The sequence below is a fragment of the Dama dama genome, chromosome 3 (genome assembly GCF_033118175.1).
Source record: "Dama dama isolate Ldn47 chromosome 3, ASM3311817v1, whole genome shotgun sequence".
NCBI lineage: Eukaryota > Metazoa > Chordata > Mammalia > Artiodactyla > Cervidae > Dama > Dama dama.
In genome coordinates, this window is record NC_083683.1 from 56,946,119 (window position 1) to 56,968,741 (window position 22,623).

Genomic DNA, 22,623 nt, shown 5'->3' on the forward strand with positions numbered 1-22,623 from the left:
AGATCTTCCTGACCGTGGGATTGAACCCAGGTCTCCCGCATTTTAGGCAGATGCTTTACCATCTGAGCCACCAGGGAAGCCAGAAGGAAGTTACACTAACTTAAACTCTTACCAAAATTAAAAACTGTATCAATATCACTGTATCTTCATCAGCTTTAAATATTGCTATTATTTTCATTTGCTTGCCTACTCATATTCTGTCCGTCTTTTCCCCATACTAGGGCATATAAGCTAGCCAACATACTGGTATGTGGCTCAGATTCAGTGTTGTTGTTATTCAGTCACTCAGTCCTGTCCAACTCCCTGCAACCCCACGGGCTGCAGCACCCCGGGCCTCCCTGTCCCTCACCATCTCCCAGAGTTTGCCCAAGTTCATGTTCATTCCATCGGTGAGGCTGTCCAGCCATCTCATCTCATCCTCTGACACCCTCTTTTCCTTCTTCCCTCAATCTTTCCTAGCATTAGGGACTTTTCCAGTGAGTTATCTGTTCCCATCAGATGACCTAAATACTGGAGCTTCAGCTTTAGCATCAGTCCTCCCAGTGACTATTCAGGGTTGGTCTCCCTTAAGATTGCCTGCTTTGATCTCCTAGCAGCCCAAGGGAATTTCAGGAGTCTTCTCCAGCACCACAGTTCAAACGCATCAATTCTTTGGTGTTCTTCATTCTTTATGGTGCAGCTCTCACAACTGTACAGTGATTTATATATAAATAAAACTTTATTGAATCATTTTTAGAAACTGCTTTAGCTCCAAATTTCTAGTGCTTTTGAAATTTACCCATGTCCATGTTTAATCATCTCAATAATTCTAAAGGTTTTATTTTTAAAAGAAAGCAACAGTAATTAACAAAAGATAATAGATTATTTTTTTTTTCAACTTGGCTTTATCTAGCAAAAATGTGAAACATGAGAACAGGGAGAAAAGGCTTGACCGTAGAGAATAATCCAAGACCAAGATGTTCACCATGGTCTGCATACTACATGCTCGGGAGCTATACTTTTCTAAAATTTTGAACTCCACATATTTACAGTTTAAACACTGTGTTGCCAGACTTGGCCGAAGTTTGTTTCATGTTAGGCTATTATGTAGGAGTTATACTAGTAAGTAGAAGTTACACTGTCTGAGGAGTAATGATTCAAGTTTGTTAAAGTAATTTTTTCTGATTGGATGCCCCAAAATCAAAATTTCTCATGGCTAAAGGTACTTGTAAATTTGTATCATCCTAGTCTTTTGATTGATTGACACTGTGTTTATTTCTTCTCAGACAAAAGTGAAAATGCCCTTTCCTGGGGAGGTACTCTGTCCTTTTCTAGGTGCCTCTCTACCACCACCATTAGACTATAAACATGTGTAATCAGACCATAAATTCCTATAAAGAACTATGAGATTTAACCCTTAGCAGTATCCATTTGGTTTTGAGGTGATAGCTTAATGATCTTGTTTAAAGAAATCACAGTTCTGCATCAGGAATTGGAGATGAAATCTTGCTTCCCTAACACTTCTCAGTAAAGAATTGACAAGTGAAGCCTGTGTGGTAAGCCAGTAGAAAAATAGTAGCTGTGTCACAAAATTGTAGCAAACTATTCCTTCCTTTCTCCAAAACCCCATCTTTTCTTAAAGTTTATTTATTTTTTAATTGAAGGATAATTGCTTTACAGAATTTTGTTGTTTTCTGTCAAACTTCAACATGAATCAGCCATAGGTATACAGATATCCTTTCCCTTTTGAACCTCCCTCCCATCTCCCTCTCCATCCCACCCCTCTAGGTTGATACAGAGCCCTGTTTGAGTTTCCTGAGCTAGACAGCAAATCCAAAACCCCAAGTCTTTCATAAACTCCTCTGGGAAGGTGGCAAAGTTCTGCAAGTTTCTCAGTGATTAAGATTGGAAAGATAAAATTTGAAGTTTTGTGCTACAAAAGCAAGTCATATTTTCTTCCATTCATCCCCCATACATGAACATGAAGCACGTAAATAATTTCATCATACTGAATAAAGGAACAATACAAAAAGTATGTACTGTGTAGGAAGCAAGGAATAAGTTACGTATGGTTAATTGTGGCAAGAGCAAATTGCACCACTTAGTTTCTTTGGTTATTTATTTGATTTAAAACTGTTTAGAGATGTGATGGAGAAATAACCCCCAAAAATAGGCAGAAATAGCTCTATGTATGAACTGATTTTGGAGTAGGTGTTGAGTAGGCAAGGGAGAATTGTTCTACCTTCAAAGAAAGCTGTTAATTTCTAGATGCATTATTAAGGGAAGCACTGTGGACTTCACGGCTGGACAGGGAACTAATTTGTTTTTTTTTTTTTTAATCTACGTATCAAGTCAGTCTAGTCTGCTAGTAAAGAGTAGTTCTCTCACTCCACCAAAATGAGACCTATTTTGCTTGCTTGCATATGATTCTTCTTTGTTCACTGCAGCACTCTCTTCTCAGCTGCTATTATTACAATTATTTTCTGTTTTTGCTCTAGGATGTGGTGAGAAGGTGCCTCATCAGAGAGCATGACTCTTTCTAATCCCAACCCACACACTTATGTCAAAGTACTTTTGTTCTTTCCCCAGAGCACTGTGTTCTTCCACCAGCAGTCACTAAGCCAGGAAAGCATGAGGGTATTTTGCAATAACACTTGGAAGATACACTTTTATTTTTTAGTTGGAATTTCTAGTGTTTATATTTTGAAGGTCACGTGTGATGTCACATTCTTAGTCATTAGCTGTCTACGTATTGCTGGGTAAGTAACTCTGCCAGGTCCATGCCTGCAGCGGAAATGGGAAAAAAGAAAAAAACCAGCATGAGAATGAAGAGGAGTTAGCCTTTTATGTGTATAAATGTATGTGTCCAGATGGTTGAAAGCTACATCACAGCGAGCAGAGTCTACCTGAAAAGATCCTGCTTCCCATTGTTCAGCAAACAATCATACAAGGAACTTTGATAATAATGAGTTGTAAATGGTGAATAGAATTTTTCAGTGAATTTTAGTGATCTGATTATTTGTAAGTATTTCTGTCCTCAGCAATCTGTCTCTTCCCTTTCCTTCTCCTCCTTCCCTTTCTCCCATCATTCCCCTCCCCCTCCCACTTTCTGTCCTATTCTCTCATTTTAAGATCTTCATAAGCCAAAATATTATTTGACTGGTGGGAAGTGAAAGTGGAGGATTACTGATCAGGGGATTGCTAATGCTGTTTACTACTCATCATTAAACAAATGTTAAGGCTTCATCATTCAATCTCCATTGTTCTCTATACAGAGTTCTAGTATAGACTAGTGGTTGAGATTTTTAAAAGGGAAGGGAATACAAAAATGACTATTCTTTGGCAAACAGATAAATTGCTTTCTCTGTCAATTAATTTGAGCAGTCAATCTTTGTAATAAGTCTATTGTTAAGGACTCTTACTTTACAGATGGGCTTCCCAGGTGATACTAGTTGTAAAGAACCCGCCTGCCAATGCAGGAGACATAAGACTCAGGTTAGATCCCTGGGTTGGGAAGATCCCCTGGAGGAGGGCATGTCAACCCTCTCCATTATTTTTGGCCTGGAGAATCCCATGGACAGAAGAGCCTGGTGGGCTGTAGCCCATAGAGTCGCAAAGACTCAGACACAACTGAGTGACTTAGCACACACATATACATTTTACAGATTATAAAACCAAGGTAACTTTCCCAAAGTTAAACAGTGGGTAAGTGGCAGAACTGAGATACTGAACCATGCGGCCTGATGCTAGAACCTGTGCCCTTAACTTTTGTGCTGTGCTGCCTGGGATGAGAGCTCAGGATGGTAGAAGAGGGAGTACATTCAGATAGCATAATACAGAGCACTAGGTGATAAAAATATAGATGAGGAAAATGTAAAGGCATTGAGAGGAGGAAGTATATATCAGACAGGTGAATGGTGGCATCTGCACTAGCCTTGAGGGCCAGGTAGATTCCGATAGTAGAAATCAGGAGTGAGAATTTGCCTTCAGTTAGAAGAAATGGCATGAGTACAAGATGCTGAGTCTGGAAGGTAGGTTCGGAAAATAAGTAGTCTAGTTTAGCTGGAGAAAAGGATTGTGTACACAGGACAGAATAAACGAAGGGAAGGGAGTCACCAGCTTCCCTGAGGTCATACTGTCCTCCTCTAGTCATTCGTCCCTCACGGTTTGATGGTGGTGGTGGTGGTTTAGTTGCTCAGTCATGTCTGACTCTTGCTGCCCCAGGGACTGCAGCCCACCAGGCTCCTCTGTCCATGGGATTTCCCAGGCAAGAATACTGGGGTGGGTAGCCATTCCCTTCTTCAGGGGATCTTCCTGATCCAGCAGTCGAACCCTCGTCTGCATCATAGGCAGATTATTTACCACTGAGCCACCAAGGAAGCCCTCACAGGATAAGGTAGGCTACAGTCAAGTTTTGCAGGCCCCATTTCATGGGCATTTGGAATAAGGAGGATGATGTGTTTCGAGCTGTGAGGTGGCATGAACAATACTCTGAAGAGCTCAGCTTGGTGGATTAGCAGTTTGAAGAAAGTAATGTGAGAAGCAGGAAAAATAATTGAGAGTGTATTTGTTTCCTATCGCTGAAAAACAGTCTTACCGCAATATTAGGTTAGAAGCTTAAAGCAACCCACATGTATGATACCAGTTTCTGTGGATCAGGAGTCTAGGCATAGCTTAGCTAGGTCTTCTGCTTAGGATCTCCTAAGGTTACAATCAATGTTGGCTGGGTCTGTAGTTTCATCTGAGGCTCAGTTAGGAAAGGATTGGCTCTTGTTAGCAGAATTCTGTAGCTTTTGTACTAATGCCTCTCTTTTGCCAGCTGTTACCTAAGGCTGCCCTCAGCTCCTAAAGATTTCTCTCAGGCCCCGCCATGAGCATTTCAATGCTGGCATTCCGTAACATGGCGGCTTGCTTTTTCAAAGCCAACAAGGGAATGAGGGACTTCAGCTAAATAGCACTATAATCTTTATCGCATGTGTCCTGTCATTTTTACCACATTCTGTTGGTTTTTAGCCAACAAATCAAAGGTCACCCCCACCCTTAAGGGGAGGGGATGACCTATGAGCATGAACATCAGGAAACACACAGGTGGACACTCATAAAGGCCCTATACTGAGGTCTGCCACAGACAGATACAGTTCGTGAAACAAACACTCCAGAGTCTGAATTAAGTTGGTATGAATGAAAATAGAAAGGAAGAGTCAAATTAAAAAAATTATGTCTAGGAAAGATAATTATGATTTCTTGCAAAATCCATTGCATATATTAACTCACACGTGCCTCAAAATATCTCTGACATAGCTACCAGGAAAATCCTGATTTCACAGGTGAGGACACAGACTTTTAGAAGTTGAGTGCCTAGATCACATACATATGAGCTTCAAATCTGAGTGTCCTAATATAGATTTTGAAAGTAGGATGTCAGTCCCAGAGTTCGTTCTCTTCGCCACCCTTCTTTACTTGGGCTTCCCTGGTGGCTCAGCTAGTGAAAAATCTGCCTGCAATGCAGGAGACCTGGGTTTGATCCCTCGGTTGGGAAGATGCCCTGGAGAAAGGAAAGGCTACCACTCCAGTATTCTGGCCTGGTGAAGTCCATGGACTATATAGTCCATTGTGTCGCAAAGAGTCAGACACAACTGAGCAACTTTCACTTTCAAAAGTATAGAGAATTTAAAGAGAGATGGATAAGGAAGACTGATGATTTTAACTAATTTCAACTCTCTTTCAACTCAGAGAAATGTCATGAGAGGCACTATTAAAATAATATGCATTGTGCATTTACTACATGCCGGGTAGTGTGGTTGGCACTCAATATGCAGCATCACATTTAATGTTGCCAACAGCCTATGATGCTGGGCTTTTCTCCTGTTGTACAGATCAGAAAACATGACTGTGCCTATACTCACTAATTTCCACAAATACAAAAGGTTGTTATTTTGTTCATAACTATATCTTTAATATCTGACACATAAAAAAGTGTTCACTATATAAATTTTTGAATGAATGAGCATAGCTTATAAGTGGTGGAGTTATGATATGAACTCAGAATAGACTCACTGTACCTCCTGTAGAAGATAATGCATTCCACTGTAGTCTTGGCAGGAAATCTAGATATGAATGTTCAGCACATATGTAAATTCTATTAATGGAGCTTGAGGAAAAGGTCAAGGCTAGGTTCCCTGAAAGGGAGCATCTATGTGGATATCAAAATCCCTAAAATTAGATGAAATGATTAAGGGAAAGGGTATAAGCCCCAAACCAGAACCTGAGAGAACATCTGTATTTAGAGGCTGAGGGGAGGAAGAGGCATTTTAAAAGGCAATGAAGACAAATACATCAGAGTGTTGAGATGGATATGTTGATATAAAAGTAAAGGGGAAAGAGAAGGGAGGAGGGTTTACAGCAATATCAACTACCACAGGGTAGTCAAAGAGCCTCAAAATTAAGGCAAGATAATTATATTTGAGGATTAGGAGGCCATCAGTTTGGGGTGAATAATTCAGAGAAAATAGGGCATGAGTAAGAATCGGGAGTGTCTGAGTGGGTGCGGATGAGGACCTCACTACTATAATCTAGATGAGCTAGTAGTAGTAATATGAAAGGGATGAAAGATTTTAATAGGAGTATTTTTTTTGTGTTGTAAATAGAAGGGTAGGCTCAAGCAGGAAGAAACTAAAGATGGCATAAAGAGAATTAACTACTGATGGAACATACCACAGAGGAAACAGAAGCAAATGTAGAACCACTAATAGGAAGGGCTGTCCTTAGAACAGGCAAGAAACATGTTACCGTTCAAAGTAGGAGAAGAATCTGAAATAAAATAAAAGCAAAGGTCCGATAGAGAAAAGTTGAGGGAATTCAAATGGAAAGTCTTCAATTTTTGTGAAAATGGAGGCAAGTTCTTCATACCCAGGAAAGGTGGGAAAGATTTCAGGACTAGAGGATAGTAAGAAATATTTTAATTAATCGAGGCAACAGTTGACCGAAAGTTTATTCAATGTTTACTCTAAAATAAGCAGAAAATTCAACAGAGAAGACAGTAAAGAATAATAATAATCATTATTAGGAACCCAACTGAAAAGAAATAGCGTGAACTTTTGATAGATGTCATCAGCATGGTACCATAATTTTACCAGCTTCTGAAAAGTGCTTATTAAAGGAAGTTAATGGTCCTGCACAGAGTTGGGAACTGAAACTGTGAGAATGACAGGCAAGCATGGAAGAATGAAAGATGGATTCTAGACATCAGTAAAGACAATACTGGCATGATCTGAACTGAACAATGATGTGACTGAAAACTGAGGGGAATTGAGACTCTAAAGATGTGATTTGGGTACTAGAAATAAATAATATGCTTATAATCGAAAGGAATGAGGTACGTTTGAGACCCTGAAGTAAAATAGTCAAGCTAATTTTAATGCTCTTTCCGCAGTTTCAAAGGTTAAGTAAGGAACTATGAAGCCAAGGTGTCAGATGGGCCAAAAATAAACGTAAATGAATATGGCAGAGGATGAGAGTGGTGGAGAAGATAACTGACTAGGCATCAAGACAGTTAGGTGTTATGATGGAGGTCATAAACACAGCAATAAGGACAGAGCTTAGAGGTCAATGTTCAAAAATAGAGGTTGATAGAGATAGAACAATAGCATAAGAAATAACAGTAGAAGAATGTTTTTCAGGTTGATCATGTCTTCAGATGCAAAGTCAACAGAGAGTGACTGCTAGAAAAGCAAGTACATGTAGCAGGAAGGTAAAGGGTTAGTTTAAATAAGATATAAGCATTGCTCCCTGCTCATACTACCTTATCACCCCTTTAATCCTTCTAATCCTTAACATTACCTGTAAGGCATTTTTCCCCATTTTACAAATGAAATATTCTGGTTGTGGAATTTGAATTTTTGCCCTTACTTCAAAATCTAAAGCTTTAAAACATACTGACTTTCAGTGGTTTTTAAACTGTTACTGCAGTCTTCCAAGACTAACTAGAAATCATGTCTGATATTTGAAATGGATATGAAATACAGTGGTCTTTTTTAAGGTATAATTTACATATATAACATTATATTAGTTTCAGGAGTACAATATAATGATTCAACATTAGGGTATACTGGGAAATGATCACCACAGTAAGTCTAGATAACATCCATCTCTGCCCATATTCATAATTTTTTTCTTAAGAACTTTTAAGATCTACTCTATGCAATACAGTATTATTAACTGTGGCTACAATGCCACACTTTGTCCACCTGATACAAAGAACCAAATCATTGGAAAAGACCTTGATGCTGGGAAAGATGGAGGGCAAGAGGAGAAGGGGGCAACAGAGGATGAGATGGTTGGATGGCATCACTGACTGAATAGACAGGAGTTTGAGGAAACTCAGGGAGATAGTGAAGGATGGGGAAGCCTGGCATGCTGCCATCCTTGGAGTTAGAGAGTCAGACATGACTTAATGACTGAACAACAACTACAACCATGCCACACACTACATCCTCAGGACTTTTTAGTTTATAACTAGAAGTTGTGTGTCTTGGCCCATTTCACCCCACACTACTCCCCACTCATGACGACCACCGATCTGTTTTCTGTATCTATGAGCTCCTTATTTTTTTTTAAGATTACATATACAAATGAGATCATATGGTATTTGTCTTTTTCTGGTTTATTTCACTAAGCATAATTTTCTCAAGGTCCGTCCATGTTGTCCTGAATGTAATGGAAGACTGAGTATCACTTCATGGCAGATAGATGGGAAACAATGGAAACAGTGACAGACTTTATCTTCTTGGGCTCCAAAATCACTGTGGATGGTGACTGCAGCCATGAAATTAAAAGACGCTCCCTCCTTGGAAGAAAAACTGTGACCAACCTCATAGCATATTAAAAAGCAGAGACATTACTTTGCTGACAAAGGTCTGTCTAGTCAAAGCTATGGTTTTTCCAGTAGTCATGTATGGATGTGTGAGTTGGCCTATAAAGAAAGCTGAGAACCAAAGAATTGATGCTTTTGAACTGTGGTGTTGGAGAAGACTCTTGAGAGTCCCCTGGACTGCAAGGAGATCCAACCAGTCCATCCTAAAGGAAATCGACACGGAATATTCACTGGAAGGACTGATGCTGAAGCTGAAACTCTTTGGCCACCTGATGCAAAGAACTGATTCATTAAAAAGACCCTGATACTGGGAAAGATTGAAGGCAGGAGGAGAAGGGGAAGACGGAGGATGAGATGCATGGATGGCATCACCGACTTGATGGACACGAGTTTGAACAAGCTCTAGGAGTTGGTGATGGACAGGGAAGCCTGACATACAGCAGCCCGTGGGAATGCAAAGAGCTGGACACACCTGAGCAACTGAACTGACAATATATATGTATACACTATATGTATGTGTGTGTGTGTCTATGTGCGTGTGTGTATACACACACACCACATTTTTCTTTATCCATTCATCTATTGACAAACACTTAGGTTGTTTCCACATCTTGGCTATTGAAAATAATGCTGAGGTGAACATGATGGAGTAGATATTTTTTTCAAGTTGGTGTTTTTGTTTGCTCTGGGTAAATACCCAGAAGCAGAATTGCTGGGTTGTATGGTAGTTTCATTTTTAAGTTTTTGAAGAATCTTTTTACTGTTACAATAGTGCTGCACAAATTTATATATACACCAACAAAGCACAAGGGTTCTCTCTTGCCAACACTTTCTATTTCTTATCTTATTGATGATAGTTATTCTGCCAAATATGAGGCAGTATCTCACTGTGGTTTTGATTCGCATGTCCCAGATAAATAGTGATGCTGTGCATCTTTTCATGTACTTGTTGCCCATCTGTACCGAAATTGGATTGATTATATTCTTTGCAGCCAAAGACGGAGAAGCTCTATATAGTCAGCAAAAACAAGACCAGGAGCTGATTGTAGCTCAGATCATGAACACCTTATTGCAAAATTTAGGCTTAAATTGAAGAAAGTAGGGAAAACCTGTAGAGTATTCAGGTATGACCTAAATCAAATCCCTTAGGATTATACAGTGGGAGTGACAAATAGATTCAAGGGATTATATCTGATAGACAGAGTGCCTGAAGAACTATGGACAGAGGTTCATATCATTGTACAGGAGGTGATAATCAAAATTATCCCCAAGAAGAAGAAATGCAAAAAGGCAAAATGTTTGTCTGAGGAGGCCTTACAAATAGCTGAGAAAAGAAGAGAAGTGAAAGGCAAAAGAGAAAAGGAAAGATATACCCATCTGAATGCAGAGTTCCAAAGAATAGCAAGGAGAGATAAGAAAGCCTTCCTCGGTGATCAATCAAAGAAATAGAGGAAAACAACAGAATGGGAAAGACTAGAGATCTCTTCAAGAAAATGAGAGATACCAAGGGAACATTTCATGCAAAGATGTGCACAATAAAGGACAGAAACAGTAGACATAACAGAAGCAGAAGATATTAAGAAGAGGTGACAAGAATGTACAGAACTATACAAAAATGATTTTATTGATCCGGATAACCATGGTGGCGTGATCACATAGAGTCAGACATCCTGGAATGTGAAGTCAAGTGGGCCTTAGGAAGCATCACTATGAACAAAGCTAGTAGATGTGATGGAATTCCAGCTGAGCTATTTCAAATCCTAAAAGATGATGCTGTGAAAGTGCTGCACTCAATATGCCAGCAAATTTGAAAAACTCAGCAGTGGCCACAGGACTGGAAAAGGTCAGTTTTCATTCTAATTCCAAGGAAAGGCAATCCCAAAGAATGTTCAAACCACTGCACACACTAGTAAAATAATGCTCAAATTCTCCAAGCCAGGCTTCAGCAACACATGAACTGTGAACTTGCAGATGTTCAAGCTGAATTTAGGAAAGGCAGAAGAACCAGAGATCAAATTGCCAACATCTGTTGAATCATAGAAAGAGCAAGAGAATTCCAGAAAAACATTGACTTCATTGACTTCACTAAAGTCTTTGACTGTGTGAATCACAACAAACTGGAAAATTGATAAAGAGATGGGAATACTAAACCACCTTACTTGCCTCCTGAGAAACCTGTATGCAGGTCAAGGAACAACAGTTGAACCAGACGTGGAACAATGGGCTGGTTCCAAATTGGGAAAGGAGTACGTCAAGGCTGTATAGTGTCACCTTGCTTATTTAACTTATATTCAGAGTACATCATGTGAAGTGCTGGGCTGGATGAAGCACAAGCTGGAATCAAGATTGCAGGGAGAAATGTCAATAATCTCAGATATGCAGATTATACCACCTTTAGCTGAAAGTGAAGAGGAACCGAAGAGCCTCTTGATGAAGGTGAAAGAAGAGAGTGAAAAAGCTGGCTTAAAACTCAAATATTCAAAAAACAAAGATCATAGCATCCAGTCCCATCACTTCATGGCAAATAGATGGAGAAACAATGGAAACAGTGACAGACTTTATTTTCTTGGGTTCCAAAATCACTGCAGATGGTGACTACAGCCATGAAATTAAAAGACACGTGCTCCTTGGAAGAAAAGTTATGACCAACCTAGACAGTATATTAAAAAGCAGAGACATTACAGAGCCAACAAAGGTCCATCTAGTCAAAGGTATGGTTTTTCCAGTGGTCAGGTATGGTTGTGAGAGTTGGACCATAAAGAAAGCTGAGCGCTGAAGAATTGATGATTTTGAACTGTGGTGTTGGAGAAGACTCTTGAGAGTCCCTTGGACTGCAAGGAGATCCAACCAGCCCATCCTAAAGGAAACCAGTCCTGAATATTTATTGGAAGGGCTGATGCTGAAGCTGAAACTCCAATACTTTGGCCAACTGATGCGAAGAACTGACTCATTAAAAAGACCCTTATACTGGGAAAGATTGAAGGCAGGAGGAGAAGAGGAAGACAGATTGAGATGGATGGATGGCATCACCAACTCGTTGGACATGAGTTTGAAGAAGCTCCAGGATTTGGTGATGGACAGGGAAGCCTGGCATGCTACTGGCCATTGGGTTGCAAAAAGTTGGCTGAACTAACCTGAGTGGCTAAACTAACAAACTGACTGACCATCTGTTTGTCTTCTTTTGAAAAATGTCTCTTCCAATCCTCTACCCATTTTTCATTCAGATTATTTTTTTGTTATTGAGTTGTATGTACAATGTGGTGTTCTTGAATTATATTCAGCTCTAAAAAGTTTCATGTGAGCTTACATATATAATCCTCCTTTTTAAATTTTTTTCAAGAGAAACATCTTGGATTATTTCCCTTAATGAAACTAAGGAACTTACAAATGCATTCTAGATAATACATTGAATTTATGCAACTATAACTTAAAACCCTAAGTTAATATTTATCTTGCCTTACTTTTCAGGTGTGAAAATGAAACCAAATTCAAAACAGAAGAAGTATTTTGGGCTTACAATTTCTGCCCTACTCCGTACTCCTGGACTGCACTTCTGGGCCTTATTTTATATCTTATTTTCTTCGCACCTGGTAAACAAAGACTCTGTTGTTTTTATTGTTATTTTCATTAAATTGTCTCTATTTAGAGAAGACAAGCTACTCTTTTAAATTCCTTACATGCTACTTTACTGAAATTCTTCATTTTGTACTTCTCAGGAATGGGACCAATGCCTTGGACTGTGAATTCTGAAATATATCCCCTTTGGGCAAGAAGCACAGGAAATGCATGTTCGTCTGGAATAAATTGGATTTTCAATGTTCTGGTTTCATTGACATTTTTACACACAGCAGAGTATCTTACATACTATGGTAAGAAAATATAGTTTCATTTTTATTTTCTACTCTCTTTTTAGATTTGCTGTCATTTGTGATTGAAAAACTAAATGGTTATATTTTTGCTATTACAAGTATCTCTGTAAGGCTGTCTTATTCCCCAGAGCCCTTGGAAATGTTTCTGGGAAAAGACAAGAGGAACGGTCCTTTCCTAAGCAGTATTGCTTCTTTTCCCTCAGTGCTTTATAGCTTTACCCACCCACCTACACTTCAAACCCAAACATCTCCCAGCTATCCCTCAGTTGGAAGTCTTCACAAGACCTTTAGTTTAATGGAAAAAACATAAACAACAGAGAATTGTAGAAAGATCCTGGAGTCTAGGGGTAATGCCTGAAAATGTCTCTTTAACAGGGATGGGGTTGTAGCCAAGAGTAGAATCAAAGTAGGGTCAAAGTAGCTCCCCCAAATGTGCTCTGCCTTCCACTATATCATATCTGCCGTTCAGACCAAAGCATTTCAGGATCCACTGAGACCCACACTTACCACTGCTGAAACTATAAATGTAGCAGCAGTGTTCATGTGAAAAATGTAGAGAGACCATAACTCGAAGAAACCAACCTTGAGAAATGACTGAGTTAGGAAAAAACTTTGGGAAGCTACTTCAGGTTTATCTTTACTAAAATGAAAAGGTGTCTTTTTAGCAAGAGAATTTCTTTATTGGCTGTATGAGTTTATAGGTTGTGATTGGATTCTAAATGATGAAATAGGGGTTTTCATGCTAATCTCCTGAGCCTCTGTGATTATATACTGAGTGTCTATCTATTGCTTATAACCCCCTGCCCCGTTCACCCCCCACTTCATGGATCACATATCCTGGGGAAGGGGCTTGCGTGACTCAAAGGAGGTATGAGCCATGATGTACAGGGCCACCCAAGATGGACAGTTCATGGTGAAGAGTTCTTAGAAAATGTGGTCCACTAGAGGAGGAGATGGCAAACCACTCCAGTAACCTTGCCTGGAGAACCCCATGTACAATATGAAAAGGCAAAAAGATATGACACCAGAAGAGCCTGCCAGATCAGGTGTCCAATATTCTACTGGGGAAGAGCTGAGGACAATTACAAATAGCTCCAGAAAGAATGAAGAGGATGGGCCAAAGTGGAAACACTCAGTTGTAAATTTGTCTAGGGTGAAAGTAAAGTTTGATGCTGTAAAGAACAATATTGCATAGGAACCTGGAATGTTAGGTCCATGAATCAAGGAGAACTGAACATGGTCCAGAAGAAGATAGCAAGGTTGAACATCAAAATCTTAGGAATCAGGGAACTAAAAGGGAAAAGAATGGGTGAATTTAACTCAGATGAGCATTATATCTATTACTGTGGGCAAGAATCCCATAGAAGAAATGGAGTAGCCCTCGTATTCAACAAAAGAGTCTGAAATGCAGTACTTGAGTGCAGGCTCAAAAAACAACAGAATGATCTTGGTTTCTTTCCAAGGCAAACCACTGAACCTCAGAGTAATCCAAGTCTGTGTCCCAACCACCGATGCCAAAGAAGCTGAAGTTGGTGCTAGTGGTAAAGAACCTGCCTACCAATGCAAGAGACATAAGAGACTTGGGTTTGATCCCTGGGTCAAGAAGATCCCCTGGAGGAGGAAATGGTAACCCACTCCAGTATTCTTGCCTGGAAAATCCCATGGATAGAGGAACCTGGCAGACTATAGTTCATGCGGTTGTAAAGAGTTAGACATGACTGAACCAACATAGTATGCACACATGCTTGCCCCAACCACTGATGCTGAAGAGGCTGATGTTGATGGGTTCTATGAAGACCTACAAGACCTTCTAGAACTAACACCAAAAAAAGATGTCCTTTTCATCTTAGGGAATTGTAATTTAAAAATAGCAAATCAAGAGATACCTGGAATAACAGGCAAATTTTGCCTTGGAGTACAAAATGAAGCAGGACAAAGGCTAATAGATATTTGTTAAGAGAACACGCTGATTATATATACCGAACACCCTTTTCCAACAACACAAGAGACAACTCTACACATGGACATCACCACATGGTCAGTACCTAAATCAGATTGATTATGTTCTTTGCAGCCAAAGATGGAGATGCTATATACAGTCAGCAAAAACAAGGCTGGGAGCTGACTGTGGCTCAGATCATTAACTCCTTATTGCCAAATTCATACTCAAATTGAAGAAAGTAGGGGAAACCAATAGACCATTCTGGTTTGACCTAAATCCAATCCCTTATGATTTATACACTGGAAGTGATGAATATTTTTAGTGGATTAGATCTGGTAGAAGAACTATGGACAGGGGTCCATAACATTGTACAGGAGGTGTTGACCAAAACCATCCGAAAGATAAAGTAATACAAGAAGGCAAGGTGGCTGTCTAAGGAGGCTTTACAAATAGATAAGTAAAGAAGAGAAGTGAAAGGCAAAGGAGAAAAGGAAAGATATACTCAACTGAATGTAGAGTTCCAGAGAAGAGCAAGAAGAGATAAGAAGGCCTCAAATGAACAATGCAAGGAGATAGAGGAAATCAATAGAATGGGAAAGACTAGAGATTCTCATCAAGAAAATTGGAGATATCAAGGGAACATTTCATGAAAGAATGGGCACGATAAAAGACAGGAACATTAAGGACTTAACAGAAGCAGAAGATATTAAGAAGAGGTGGCGGAAGTATGAAGAACTATACAAAAAAGTCTTAATGACCGGGATAAACTCTATGACTGTCACTTACAGCGAGACAACCTGGAGTGTGAAGGCAAGAGGGCCTAAGGAAACATTACTAGGAACAAAGCTAGTGGAGGTGATGGAATTCCAGCTGAGCAATTTAAAATCATAAAAATGATGCTGTTAAAGTGCTGCACTCAGTATGTCAGCAAATTTGGAAAACTTAGCAGTAGCCACAGGACTGAAAAAGGTCAGTTTTCACTCCAGTCCCAAAGAAGTGCAGTGCAAAAGAATGTTCAAACTACCATACAGTTGTGCTCCTTTTACATGCTAGCAAGGTAATGCTCAAAATCCTTTGAGCTAGGCTTCAGCAAATCATTAATTGAGAACTTCCAGATGTACAAGCTGGGTTTCAAAGAGGCAGAGGAACCAGAGATCAAATTGCCAGCATTTGTTGGATCATGGAGAAAGCAAAGAAGTTCCAGAAAAACATCTACTTCTGCTTCATTGACTACACTAAAGTCTATGACTATGTGGCTGACAACAAACTGTGGAAAATTCTTAGAGATGGGATTACCAGACCACCTTACCTGTCTCTGAGAAGGAAGTCAATAAGCAACAATTAGAACTGGATTTAGAACCACAGACTGGTTCTAATTTTTTGAAAAGAGTATTACAAGGCTGAATACTGTCACCCTGCTTATTTCACTTGTATGCAGAGTACACCATGCAAAATGTACATGAATGAACATTGGGCTGGATGAAGCACAAGTTGGAGTCAAGATTGCTGGGAGAAATATCAACAACCTCAGATATGCAGATGATACTACCCTTATGGGAGAAAGCAAAGAGGAACTAAAGAGCCTCTTGATGAAGGTGAAAGAGGAGAGTGAAAAGACTGACTTGAAACTCAACATTCAAAAACCTAAGATCATGGCATCCAGTCCCATCACTTCATGGCACATAGAAGGGGGGAAAGTGGAAGCAGTGACAGATTTTATTTTCTTGGGCTCCAAATCACTGGGGATGGTGACTGCAGTCATGAAATTCAAAGACGCTTGACCCTGGAAGGAAAGCTATGATGAACCGAGACAGCATATTAGAGACCTCAGTTTGCCAACAAAGGTCCATATAGTCAAAGCCATGATTTTTCCAGTAGTCATGTACGGATATGAGAGTTGGACCATAAAGAAGACTGAGTGCTGAAAAATTGATGCTTTTGAATTGTGATGATGGGGAAGAGTCTTGAGAGTCCCTTGGACTTCAAGAGATCAAACCAGTCAATGCTAAAAGAAATCAACCCTGAATATTCATTGGAGGGACTGATGCTGAAGCTCCAGTACCTTGGCCACCTGATGCACAGAGACAGCTCGTTGAAAAAGATGCTGATGTGGGGGAAGATTGAAGGCAAATGGAGAAGGGCGCAGCAGAGCATGAGGCGGTTAGAGAGCATCCCTGACTCAGTGGCCATGAATTCACGCAAGCTATGGGAGATGATGGCGAACCAAGGAGCCTGATGTGTTACAGTCCCCGAGGTCCCTAAGTCGGACAGGAGTTAGCAACTGAACAACAAGTGCTTAGAACATTCTCAGATCCCCTCCCCCATTCCTCACTGCCACTCACCTCATCTCACCTCATCCCATATTCTGGCTACTTATAATTTCTTTTTGTAAGAACAAATTTATTTGTCAGTTCCTCTATCTACCCTCTCACCTCTGGACCTTGAACTTAGGCCAGGATTATACTTTGTTCACCAATATATTCCCCATGCCTTCCAGGGCATCCTACTAAGCACTCAGAAGTGTTTGTCAAATGAATACATAGTTGAACTTTGAAATGAATGATGAATATGTGGAAACATCATATGTCTGTTCCTCCTCTCTTATGAACATTCTGATTTGGTGTTTAGTTTTATTTAAAATTATTTATCTAATGCTTTTTTTTCCTAATCTTTATGAAACTCGTCTCTCTCCCAATCACGATTTGAAACATTTAGAAATATTTATTTTCTTGGAAAGGAAAGGCACTGACATTTTAAACTGGATGTATATATTTAGTATGTTCAGCTTTATCCCATTTGGCAATTAGAATGTTTTACATAAATTTGTAAGCTTATCTTCCTAACAGCATAAATATAAACACAATAAATATTTACCTATATTTTCTGATCCTTGAGAATACTTAAATATTTAAATATGGACTTATTTCTTGAGAAAGCATTTTTTAATGGAAAGTCATAGACCAAATAGTAAAAGTCTACATGGTAAGACTTTTGATAGCAAAGCTCCTCTTCTTGAATCAGTTCTATCAGGAAAATATGAGGCCACAGAAGTAAAATTTAAATAGGGCATATCCAGGCTTCTTTCAAAAATATCTCAGTAAAAGAAGCTTTTTGTTTCACATTAAGCCAGACTTCTTTCTTGTCAGCACACTGTCCATTAGGTTTTCACTAGTGAAACAGTATCTTAGCTCAGGTTAGATTTTTTTTCTGTTTATTGATCTATAGTTTAACCTAGAGGTTACTGATTGATGTAACTTTTATGTTTATATTCCTAATAAAAAATAGGCACCATAATGATGTATTTCTCTGGAAATATTCATGTCTTCTTTTACTTCCTTTTTTATTGTTTCATAAGACCTCAGGTCTTGATTCCTTCCTAAGCTATACTGCCTAAAAGGGTCTGGGCCTCATTCAGTAATGTTTATTACTAAAAATTATCATTAAAATGTCACCAGTATATCACTTTATTTATAGCACATGTGACTAAATAGATCCCTTGGTGAGCATTATCAAAGTGTCAGTGTTGAATCTTTAATTCTTAATTTTGTATAATTCAGTTAAATATCTGTTTTAATCTGAAACTTAATATAAGGACTCTAATAAGATTTATTTCCTTTAGAATAAAATTGCACTAACAATCCTAACAGATTTGCTACAGACATTTTTTTCATTTTCATCCTAAAGGAGCATAATTAAGAAAATGAGTTACATAATTGATTTGCCCATTACATGAAGCAGGTCACATCCTCCCAGGCCTGCCTACACTTCTGTTGGCTTAACCACTGGTTGCACCAGTGAAGCCTACATACACAGTTGTAGCATTTGCCATCTTTAGATTATTCAGATTTTTATAGAAGTATCTTGTTTTTTAATAGAATTTCCTTTATGTTATTTGGCTTTGGAAATCTGGTTCGCACACACAAGAAACTGTATGGCCTTTAAGAATGTCAGTAATCCATCTAATTTGCTTTTAACTGTAGGAGTTTAGTATGAAGAGATTTGATTTGTTACTTCCAATCATGCCATTGTACTTAAATTGTGAAAGATGATGAATATTTTCTCAATATTATATTTTATAAAGCCAGACTATATTTACTCCATTAGATATTTCAGAGTTTAGCATTCCAGTTTAGTCTAAAATGTTTTATCATCTGCACCTATTGTTTTCTTACCTGCACAATTTTGCTTATCTGTATTTAGAATTCAAGACTTCACTTTCTATCATTTTTTTCCCTCAAAATTCCACATCCTCCAAGAGCCAACTTGTCATAGCACCCCTTAGATGAAAACATTCTTGATTTATTAGTCATGCTGATCTTACTAGTCACTATTTTTCCCTAGTCATTTAGTATGATTTAATAATGTCTATCACTTTTCTGGGCAACTAACATCCAAAATTCTTTCTATTCTTTGCAGTTTATAGCGAGGGAGGATTGATTTTCTCTATCAGATCAGGAAACTAAAATCAAGACAATTCAAGAAACTGCACAAGGATTCAGCCTGTATAACTTTTTGACTTTCAGACCCACAGTGTCTACAGAGACTTCCTCTCACTGTAACTCTCAGATATGCATGCCAGATGACCTATTATTATTTTTTATTTTTTATCAAGTATGATATAAAAATATATAAACTTGTATTATAATGTAGACCAAACTGAAATGAAATAAAGGAGCCTTGAATTTGTAAATGAAATTTTATTTTTATTAAAGAAAAAATTTGATTTATACAGGTCCAGCTCCTTAAGAATTATATAGCTTCTGATGATTTAAGCTAACAAACTATGTCTTGATTTAGCCAATCCTTTTATATATATGTTTTAATATCTCATAGTTTACCTCTGTTTCCTTTTAATTTCTCATGGCTGCTCATTCAATAGAGCAGATTCTTTGGGGTGGCCAGTTCAGCAGCATTTTTCTTCTGTAGTTTTACTTCAGTCTTCCCAAGAAGTGTTTCTATGGATAGTACTGAAATGGTTACTTCTAGGCCTGTCTGTAAGAAAGTAGTCTTAATAATATCTTTCCACATTCTGTAATGACAACGAACTGTGAAATATTTTTCAGTTCTTAAACTGCTGTACTTTTCATCATCAAGCTTGACTTTCAAATATATGGTCATGTTGTCTGATTTAGGCCTTTATTTCAAATCTGCTACCCAATGTATTCCATCTGGCAGTCAGCAAGAGAATATTCATTCTCTAAACTCTCCAATCATGGCATTTGGTCCCATCACTTCATGGGAAATAGATGGGGAAACAGTGGAAACACTGTCAGACTTTATTTGTTTGGGCTCCAAAATCACTGCAGATGGTGATTGCAGCCATGAAATTAAAAGACGCTTACTCCTTGGAAGGAAAGTTATGACCAACCTAGATAGCATATTAAAAAGCAGAAACATCACTTTGCCAACAAAGGTCCATCCAGTCAAGGCTGTGGTTTTTCCAGTGGTCATGTGTAGATGTGAGAGTTGGACTGTGAAGAAAGCTGAGCACCGAAAAATTGATGCTTTTGAACTGTGGTGCTGGAGAAGACTCTTGAGAGTCCCCTGGACTGCAAGGAGATCCAACCAGTCCATCCTAAAGGAGATCATTCCTGGGTGTTCATTAGAAGGACTGATGCTGAAGCTGAAACTCCAATACTTTGGCCACCTCTTGCGAAGAGTTGACTCACTGGAAAAGACCCTGATTCTGGGAGGGATTGGGGGCAGAAGGAGAAGGGGATGACAGAGGATGAGATGGCTGAATGGCATCACCGACTCGTTAGACATGAGTTTGAGTAAACTCCAGGAGTTTGTGATGGGCAGGGAGGCCTGGCGTGTTGTGATTCATGGGGTCGCAAAGAGTCAAACACGACTGAGTGACTGAACTGAACTGAACTGAAACTGTCCAATGAATCAGCACTGTACTAGGAACCCAGAGACAAGCCGTAGACTCTGGCCTTGAGGAGACCACTTTTGCTAGTCTCCTCAAGCATACCATTACCACCTCTCCTATACCTAGTCCTAATGGGTTGTAAAACTTACAGAATTACAGTTTAAACCATAGATTTAAATAGGAACTGAGAAATCATCTTATTTTACTTAAAGAGGAAACTGAGGTTCAAGGAGGAGGTTAAATGACTATCTAGAAGTCACATGTTGTTTTTGTTGTTTAGGTGCTCAGTTATGTCCAACTCTTTGTGACCCCGTGGACTGCAGCACGCCAGGCTTTCCTGTTCATCACCAATTCCCAGAGTATGTTCAAACCCATGCCCATTGAGTAGGTGATGCCATCCAACCATCTCATCCTCTGTTATACCCTTCTCCTCCTGCCATCAATCTTTCCCAGCATCAGGGTCTTTGCTAATGAGTCAGCTCTTTGCATCAGGTTGTCAAACCATTGGAGTTACAGCTTCAGCATTAGTCCTTCCAATGCATATTCAGGGTTAATTGCCTTTAGCTTTGATCTCAAGAGTCTTCTCCAACACCACAGTTCAAAAGCATCAGTTCTTTGGCACTCAGCCTTCTTTATGGTCCAACTCTCACATCTATACATGACTACTGGAAAAACCATAGCTTTGACTAGATGGACCTTTGTCAACAAATTAGTGTCTCTGCTTTTTAATATGCTGTCTAGGTTTGTCATAGCTTTTCTTCCAAGGAGCAAGCATATTTTAATTTCGTGACTTCAGTCACCACCTGCAGTGATTTTGGAGCCCAAGAAAATAAAGTCTCTCACTGTTTCCATTGTTTCCCCATCTATTTGCCATAAAGTGATGGGACCAGATGCCATGATCTTAGTTTTTTGAATGTTAAGTTTTAAGCTAGCTTTTTCACTCTCCTCTTTCACCTTCATCAAGAAAGTGTTAGTCCTAGAAGGTCTTGTATATCTACACAGAACCATTCAACTTCAGCTCCTTCAGCATTAGTGGTTGGGGAATAGACTTGGATTAATGTGATATTGAATGGTTTGCCTGGGAAAGGAACTGAGATCATTCTGTCATTTTGAGATTTCACCCAAGTACTGCATTCTGGACTCTTTTGTTGACTATAAGGGCTACTCCATTTCTTCTAAGGGATTCTTGCCCTCAGTAGTAGATGTAATGGTCATCTGAATTAAATCCATCCATTTCTGTCCATTTTAGTTCACTGATTCCTAAAATGTCAATGTTTACTCTTGCCATCTGCTGTTTCTCCACTTCCAATTTGCCTTGATTCACGGACCTAACATTCCAGGTTCCTATGCAGCATTGCTCTTTACAGCATCAGAATTTACTTTCACCACCTGACACATCCACAACTGGGTATTGTTTCCCCTTTGGTTCAGCCTTTTTATGTCTTCTGGAGCTATTTCTCAATTTTCTCCAGTAGTATATTGGACACCTACTGAGCTGGGAGGTTCATCTTTCTTTGTCATACCTTTGGCCTTTTCATGCTTTTCATGGGGTTCTCTAAGGTAAGAATCTGAAGTGGTTTGCAGTTCCCTTCTCCAGTGGACCATGTTTTGTCAGAACTCTCCACCATGACCCATTCATCTTGGGTGGCCCTATATAGCATGGTACATAGTTTCATTGAGTTAGAATGTAGCCCACCAGGTTCCTCTGTCCATGGAATTTTCCTGGCAAGAATACTGGAGCAATGGGTCATTTCCTCCTCCAGAGAATCTTCCTGACCCAGGGACTGAACCCACATCTTGCTTCTCCTCCATTGGCAGGAGGATACTTTACCGCTGAGAAGCCCCAAGTGCTATGGACACACACACACAAATGGACGGTAGGAGCCTCAGCGAAGGAGTGGGACACTAGTTAGGAGACTCTTACCGTATTGCAGGTAAAGAGGAAGGCTTTTAAACCAGAGATGTCCAGAAATGGCAAAAAATGGTCATCTTTGGATTGTATGTGAAGGTAGATCCAACAGGATTTTCTAAGAGTGGATATTGGGTGGGAGAGCTAGAGAAAATTCTGTTGACTCCTAGACTTTGAGCT

General features: G+C 39.3%; 1 protein-coding gene across 1 annotated transcript in view; it reads left to right on the top strand.

Moving 5' to 3' along the window:
• The window catches only part of SLC2A13 (solute carrier family 2 member 13), a 495,370-nt gene that overhangs the window by 467,104 nt on the left and 5,643 nt on the right, over positions 1 to 22,623 (top strand). The window contains exons 8-9 of the mRNA XM_061129885.1: positions 12,320 to 12,441; positions 12,568 to 12,720. Of these exons, the coding sequence (XP_060985868.1) occupies positions 12,320 to 12,441; positions 12,568 to 12,720 (275 nt within the window). The remainder of the gene's footprint in view (positions 1 to 12,319; positions 12,442 to 12,567; positions 12,721 to 22,623) is intronic.